At 40.9% G+C, this 8,638-nt stretch overlaps 1 protein-coding gene across 1 annotated transcript; it reads left to right on the top strand.

Moving 5' to 3' along the window:
• Positions 1–7,062, top strand: twf2b (twinfilin actin-binding protein 2b; the record flags this gene model as incomplete). Its single annotated transcript, XM_084542332.1, has 9 exons — positions 1–25; positions 853–930; positions 1,021–1,199; positions 2,106–2,201; positions 2,285–2,389; positions 2,744–2,869; positions 3,065–3,215; positions 5,868–5,989; positions 6,069–7,062. The coding sequence occupies 9 exons, from the start codon at positions 1–3 to the stop codon at positions 6,234–6,236; spliced, it is 1,050 nt and encodes a 349-aa protein (XP_084398458.1). The 3' UTR covers positions 6,237–7,062.
• Between the last annotated feature and the right edge of the window lie 1,576 nt (positions 7,063–8,638).

Genomic DNA, 8,638 nt, shown 5'->3' with positions numbered 1-8,638 from the left:
ATGTCCCACCAAACTGGAATCAATGGTAAGATTATTTTTATAACGGGAGCTGCACATTTCGTAACGTCTCGAGATTCAATTTGAGTGCTTTTTTTTATTTTTTAAACTTCTTTATAACCTCTGAGCTGCAGCACTTCAAATAACACAAACTCACCAACAATATTATCTGAGGTTTTACCTTTTTCTCCAAAGAAAAAGTTGAAGATAATTCTAAAGTGTCCGCTTAATTTATAATTTATCCTGTGTGAATATAAATGATTGTGAACTGTAAAAGCAACATATCTTTTAAAGGGTGAATCTACTTTTTAAATGTATTAATGAAGACTTAACTTTACATCAGATGGAGTTTTCCTCCTTTTTTTTTTCTTTTTCCTACAAATATCTGTACGTTTAGTTTAGCGCAACCCTCACAGGTTGTTTAATAGCTATGTATACAGGTATGTCTGTGTGTTATGGCATTTGGTAATTGGAGCGAAGTGGGCCGGCTTGGCGGAAGCAAACCTCTCTCACCTTTCTCGCCTGATCTTACATCATTTATGAGACCGCTGTGTTTGGTAACCATGGTGAGACAGGAGCAGGGACTACAACACATAATGAAATCTAGTTTTCTATAAAGTATCACACAGGACTTAGACAATATACTCAGATGAATTCCCTCCAACTTAAATGTGTCGGAGATGCTTTATGCTGTATATGAGTCACTTTATTCGATGCTGTGACTGTCTGGCAGTGGATCAAATTTTCTCCCTGAACTCAAGTCTCATGTTCTTACTTACCCGACTCTGTCTCACTTGCTTTCAACCCCCTCCATCCTCAGTTTTGACTTGTCTATCTTATATCTGGTTACTTAAGCAACATCTGAGCTGAAAGAGTTTCTGGCCCAGGCGAGAGGAGGCGTCATCAGAATCATGAAGATCATCATCAGAAATGGTAAACACAAGATGTTTCTTGCGTTTTGATGAATTTAACAGATGCAAGCCTTCGCTTGACCTGTCCGCTGCTTCACGCCTTTGTCTGCAGAGGAGTTGGTGTTAGATTCATGCAGGGAGCCGGCACAGAGCTGGGATCAGGACTACGATCAGTTCCTGCTTCCTCTGCTCACGCCCCAGGAGCCCTGCTACATCCTCTATCGCCTGGACTCCCAGAATGCACAGGGATATGAGTGGATCTTTATTTCATGGTCACCTGACCAATCACCGGTACGTCTGAACACACCGATCAGTTTCAGTTTCAGCTATTCTGCAACCACAATAATAGCAAATTACACAAACTAGAGAGGGGCGCAGTTATAGCTTGAAACAAGAATTAAAATTACGATAATGTGAGATTTACCTTTATTGAAAGTGACACAGCAGAAATAGAACAACACACTTAGACATGCTGTACATATATTTAAATATGTATACACCTGCAACATCTGCACACAAATAAAATGAACATGCATTATTAGTCTTATTTAATTCATGTTCTCTGTTTGTGATGTGTACATGGATTGTAATTATTGTTACCGATCACACATTAAAATCTAAATTTTTAAAACATGATTCTTGATGCCAGAAAAACAAACAACATGTGTTTTTCATGGCGAAACAATTATTTTTGTCATTTTTGGTTTAAATTTGTGATTCACACACAGGAGACTTTAGCTTGTATTTCACATATACTTTCTTTTAACTCATTACAACACATTTAAATTACAGTTTCTAGCAAAAGTAAATATGCTAAAACCCAGAAGTGAAGCTAGAACCGCACAAAAAGCCACTGTGTCTGAGAATACTGTTGAATTTTTCATTTAAGGGTCCCCCTCTAAGGCATAAAATAATCACTATAAATGTGTGTCTGATTTGACATTAATGTATTCTAGCGTGCCTGTAAAAATGCTAAACTCAAAATTTAAAGTAAACAAAACTTTCCACCCTTCTGCCCTTTCTTGTGTCAAACACTGAATACTTTATATAACCCTGCACAGTGAAGCTCCAGCAAACATGGAGAGGAGCTTTGAAAACATTTACCAAACCCTCACTCGGAACAACATACACAAAAAAGCTGAAACTGAACCCTAATAAATGTCATTAATGTTCATTATGTCCTTATGTATCGTCCAGGTGAGGCAGAAGATGGTGTACGCAGCGACTCGTGCCACACTGAAGAAAGAGTTTGGAGGAGGTCACATCAAAGACGAAATGTTTGGCACGGTCGAGGTTCGTAACATCCTTTCCTGCGTGATCTGTGTTCCACTGCTGGCGATTAAGCCCCAAGTCTGTTGATGTCTCTCCGTTTGTAGGATGACCTTTGCTTCCAGGGATACCTACGACACAAGTCCTCCTGCTCCTCCCCAGCTCCGCTCACAGCCGCCGAGCAGGAGTTGCAACGAATTAAAGTCACAGAGGTAGTACAGATTAAAAAGATCAAACCGTCTGAATATGAAATTTCGCTTGTTATTTGTAATTATGCCTGCTCACCCTGTATGCTTCAACTTTATCCCCTGCAGGATAAAGTCGTATGGGTAAGTTGAGTTTGTTTCTCATTCAAGGATTCAAGAAGTGTTTTGGAGAAAGAGACAGATTGAAAGAATGTCTCATGTGTTCACAGGATGAACGCAGGCGGACTGGGACTCCAACAGCACGAGCGAGGGTTTGTTAAGCCTTCAGCATAGTAAAAGAAAACAAAAAACTTGACTATGTAGTTATGCCATGTGTCGAGAGAAATCAGTACAGAACATTGTGTTTACTTTTTCCTGCAGGTCACAATGGAGTTTGGCTTAGACAAACGGGCACAGACTCTTCAGGGTCTCGCTTTCCCTCTACAAGAAGAGGCCAAACGAGCTCTGCAGCAGCTCAAGCAGAAACGCATCAACTACATACAGCTGGTGAGCCCTGACAGATGATACATTTATTACTCCATAAGACGTGTGTGTGTGTGTGTGTGTGTAGCATGAAACATACCCTCTGCAAACAAGCTGTGAGGATCCTTTACTGACTGTAAAATGCTGTGAAATTGCCTTTACATGACTCGATCGCTGAACAAGTCTTGTTTGTATGTGTGTATGCGTGTTGTGCTGCAGAGGCTGGACGTGGAGAAAGAGACCATTGAGCTGGTTCACACCAAACCTACAGAAACCCACGAGCTTCCCTACAGGATTCCCACGGATTCGCCGAGATACCACTTCTTTGTCTTCAAACATTCCCATCAGGGCCAGCAGCAGGAAGCGCTGGGTCAGTAAACAGTCCTTTATTTATTTATTTATTTATTTATTTAAGAAAAGGCAGGTTGAAGCTTCACATGAGCCACACATGTTAGTTTTTCTATAATCTCGTTGCCAAGTGTGTTACGACTCCACTTTATTGTCTGATGAAGTCATTTAGCATCAAAGAGGCAAACACACAGTTGCTAACACAATTTACGTGTAATCCCGTTAAGCGCCGCTGTTCCTGGGTGACTGGCAGAATGGACTGGTGCATAAAGGAGTGCTTCATCCTAATGTGTTTGAACCGAGGGACATCAAATCACCTGTTTGAGGGCATATGTTTGCACCCTGTGTTTCAGACATGTGAGGGATAAAAATGGCTGGTCGCAAGATGGGTCAATAATTTTCGCACAAATACAAATTCGATTACATATTTCAGTATTAAGTTTCACCGGCAAGTTGCTGAGCCAGGCCGTACCTCAGTAAGACTCACTGATTTAAAATAGGGGGAAAAAAGATAAGGCTGAAGACTCCAAAAGATATAATAAAGATATAATAAAGATATAAGCAAAAAGTGCTGCTGTATCCTTTACTAATAAAAACTGAGTCCATGAAGAGTTGCATCTATCGTGACAACAACTATTACTGCTTGGAGTGAAGCTAGCTTTATCTCACTTTTTTTAAATATTGTATATTGAAAAGGAAGGAAATGTGCTGCGTGAGAGGTGTCATAGTATAAAATTTAGGTTTTCAGCATCTTTCAGCTCACTGTCTGTTTATGGTGTTTTGGTTCACTGCACTGGAAGTCTAGGCAAAAATATTTTGTCGTCATATAGTCTCCTATATCTCTCCCGATGACAGCTGGGATAGGCTCCAGCAGACCCCGTGACCCTTAACAGGAACAAGCGGTTACAGAAGATGAATGAATGAATGAATAGTCTCCTATATGAGAAGAGATCACAGAGTCCCAAATCAAGGTAGTAGACGGGGACACACCCAGTCTAGACTCTGTTGGTGGTGGTGGAGCAGAGAGGCTGATGGAGAGTTGACAACCAGGAGTGGCAGAAGTGAACTGAATATAATGTGGATATGGTTCTATTTAGCTCAGAAATCAAGCGCAAAACAGATCACTGTACGAGAGCAGCGATGTAGAAGCTGAAGAATGAATTGACGCTGTGGGAAACCGGAAATAGTGCAGAGAATGGAGCAGCAGAAATAATCCAAATTGACCATGGAGGAATAGAAAAGAGAGAACGCGTGAACTGATCCGAACTGAACTGAGCTTCACCGACATTTAGCAGCTAAATGGTAGATAGACAGATATTTCAGAATTCCATTATTGTCCTTGTGCACGGTACAACGAGAGCTTAAAGGGAAACTACCTGGACCTTATTTCTGGCATAAAATACGATCGTTTACGCACCCATATAACTTTTGTGTAATTTGTATTGGTTCGGACGATATTTAGATCTGCATATATCCATATAGTGGGAGTGACTGGGGCACCGAAACGCAGCCTCTAAACAACGCATTATCTACCGCGAAACTCGTTCATTTCACGAAATATTTTGTTATCGTACGCTAGTGCTATTCTCCTTTGAGTTCAAAGTTCCCTGTAATCATCATCCGGAGTTTGTAGATTGACCTACAGACCCTGGGTGATGTCTTCTGACCTGGATGATGTCATCTCTGAGCGCCGCACGCACCCTCGACAGTTGGCTTGTTTACCTCTAATTTGCTACTGCTAGCTTTTTGCAACATGGCTGAACATTGTCCGATTGTGAGGTTGTGGACGAACCATAGCAGTAGCAAATAACAGGTAAACAAGCCCACCGTCACAGCAGTCAGAGATGACATCATCCAGGTCAGAAGTCATCATCCGGGGTCTGTAAGTCAATCTACAGACTCGTATGATGATAACAGGTAACTCTGGACTCAATGGGGAATAGCACTAGCGTACGATAACAAAATATTGGTGAAATGAACGAGTTTCGCGGCAAATAATGCGTTATTTAGAGGCTGTGTTTCGGTGCCCCAGTCACTCCCACTATATGGATATACGTGGATCTAAATATCTCCCGAATCAATGCAAATTGCACAAAAGTTATATAAGTGAGTAAACGATCGTATTAAATGCCAGAAATAAGGTCCAGGTTGTAAAAAACAGTAGTTGCCCCTTTAAAGTCATCCCCTAGGTGATTTGAGTAAGAGCAAATAAAGACAAAACACAGCATAAAAAATACAATAAGCTCTGGTTCCTTTGGGACCAGGGCCCAAAAAGGAGAGTGAAGGTTGGACTTACATTTGCCAAGTGGCATGCATGTTAGTATTATTCCACTTCAGACGTGGTACATGTTCAGTACATGTATGAAAAAAATCAATCACATCAATGCAATTCAGTGTGCGTAACTTAATCATTAAAACTCACTTCAAGACATAGAAATAATATTCTGCGGAGCTATTAACCTCATTGACCTGAACGTAACAGCAACTCAACATCAGCCTGTGTGAACAAAGACCGTTTATGTAGTTAACTAAATGCTACTAATGTCTTTGTTTCAAAATAGCTACTGTAGAGTAGTCCTCATGTTTATAAAATACAGGATGTTTTCCACCCCAGTTGTACATGTGATCCAATGATGCAGCAAATATCATCTGCTTGTCCTCGTGACTCTTGCAGTGTTCCTATATTCAATGCCCGGGTACACCTGTAGCATCAAGGAACGGATGCTCTACTCTAGCTGTAAGAACAGGCTACTGGATGAGGTGGAGAGAGACTACCAGCTGGAAGTCACCAAAAAGGTACGTCACTCCTCAGCTGTGTTATTGTCGTCTTTGTCGGCAGGCTTCACGAGTAACCCGTTCGATCATATGTGCGCAGATGGAAATAGACAACGGCGATGGTCTGACAGAAGACTTCCTGTACGAGGAGGTCCACCCGATGGAGCACACCCTAAAGCAGGCCTTTGCCAAGCCCCGCGGACCAGGAGGGAAGAGGGGCAACAAACGCATCATCAAGGGCGCGGGGGAGAACGGAGAAGAAAATTAGACACTTTCATGAAACACAAGCAATCGGCACAATATCTAAGAATTGACTTGTTATTTGACTATTTAGCTTCTAGCCATTGCTTCACTATTTTTACGCTAGGACATAAATTTCACCCTTAAAACGAGGACAACGGATCCACCTTAAAGCAGAATCCAGTCACATTTGGACATTCTTATTAAAATGATGAATCATCTTGCAGAGAGAAATTCTCATTTTAAGTTCTGGTAACCGTTCCTGATCCACATATATATCAGCCATTACAGTTTCCTGTTCTTCGAAGGATTTTATTTAACTTCTAGTAAAGATCCATGTTTCAAAAGATACAAACTATGGTAAGGAAGCAAGGATTAATGGACAAAACATCCTGAATATTTCCAGTAAAAGTAGAGAAGCAGTCACACAATGTGTCTTGCAAATCTGTAATTACATTAGCCAGCAGCTTGTTAGCTTAGCTTGGCATAAAGACTGGAAACAAAAGGGGACAGCCAGTCTGGCTCCACCTATAACATTTGTTTAATCCTCACAAAAAAACAGTGCATGGTTTGTTACAGCCGGCGTTGTGCCAGACTACTTCTAGGCAGATGTAGTGAGTCATGTTGTCACTGCGAGCTGCTGCTTTAGATGACAACGCGGCGGTAAAGGGTTAAACATGTTTATAAAACAGTGCTATCGATTGGTTTGCATTTGCCAGTGTCTTTTCGAGAGCAATGTTTCCTATCTGAGCTGTCTTCTACTCCCTCTGCTCTCCACTTTTTATCTCTTCACAAAACAAAAAAAAATCTGCCTTAAGGTGGATTGTCCATTTTATTACTTAGGCATGCACTGTGCCTACGGATCGCCCTTCCCCAGATGCAAAATCACCCGATCCAGGCTTGGCTCCACTCGGATGAAGGCTGCCGTTTTACATGGCTCCGCGATAAAAAATAAAAATATTTTCTGTATTTTCCGGCGTGTGCGTGCCTGTCCTCATTTCTTTCCCCCCTAAATGTGATATCCTATCCAGTCATGCAAGGCGAGCGGCGGCAGGGGTCACGGCTCAGCAGTTAGAGGTCAATTTGTTGTGTGTGTTTTCCAGGAAGTCGCTCTACTCAGAAGCCTTCAGCTGTGCGCGCTGCTGCTTTCATACCTCACGGGAAACACAGCTGACGTGAACGTTTTTTCTTAGAAACAGGGTTCAGAGCTGAATGGCTGCTTTCAAGCGGTCATTATCTCTGTACATGGGAACTGTGGGGTGGGTCATGATGAACCATGAAAGCGTCTTTCAAGGCGTACAGACTTCAGAAATGACTGTTGAGTTTATTTCCAGGAAAACATTTGCAGCCACAAAGTCATTTTCTTTGTGATAATATAACAGAACATAATGGCTGGCAGAAAACTCGTTTTTTTTTTTGTTTTTTTTTGGTTCAGAGGGAATTACTGAAGGAATCAAAGGAGCAATTGTTAAAATATCCCAGTGTTTGGTTTGCTCTAGGCTCTAATTTTAACAAATACTAATTATTGAGTGCAAATGTCCTACTGAGGGCTATGTGAATAAAGTCAGAAATTTGTAATTTAAGTGTTACATCACAGGAGACATTTATGTTGTGTAATGGTTGGAAAGCGGCAGCCTATTTCCATTCTATCGTGAAAGCAGCATTAAACGTATTAGCAGCAACATCAACGCTGTTAGAGTTAAGGTAAACAATACCGGAAGTGAGGCTACTTGCCTTCAAAATAATAGGATTACATTTATTAACGCAGTGTAAATGATAAATAAATTCAAACAGACCTCTTAAGGATCCAGGATATTATTAAATAACAATCATAAAAATAATTGTAGGCATAATACTGTACAAAACATGACATGAGATTGTAAATACCACAGCATCTTTAAAACTCTTATTATTATAAAATGATTTTATTTAAATGTGTTTAACATCTTCATGAATAGGACTATTATATCAAATTGTATTCATTTTAACTAGTATCCCCAAATGAACTGGCAAGCGAGTTTCCACATGTATTTTAAATTCAGCAATTTGTATTTTAACATGTCTTGTTTATATGTCAGAATAATATATTTTCCAGTCATTTTATTTCTTGAAGACGCCGCTGCTCATGTGGACTCGTTCACCCTGAAGTCTGTGTTACATTTTATTTTGAAGGTCGCACCGGAAGTGGAGTGTGTTGACGGATCCCCGTGGAGCTGCTGGCAGCAGCTTTTCTGTCACTGCGGGCGCTGAAACACAAAACCTTTCTTGGAAACGGATTCCGGGAACCTCCGTCAGTCCAGCTGAACTGAGCCGCTTTCTGTCCTGCACTAAACTGAATAAAGAGCTCACACTCCGCCTCAGTCGCAGCTTCACTTGAAGCAACACACGGATATCTCTTTTAGATTGTTAGTTTCATGGACTATTTTTTTT

This window comes from Chelon labrosus (genome assembly GCF_963514085.1).
Source record: "Chelon labrosus genome assembly, chromosome: 4".
Classification (NCBI taxonomy): Eukaryota; Metazoa; Chordata; class Actinopteri; order Mugiliformes; family Mugilidae; genus Chelon; species Chelon labrosus.
Note: the sequence above shows the minus strand (reverse complement) of the source record. Positions and strands in the feature narration are given on the sequence as shown.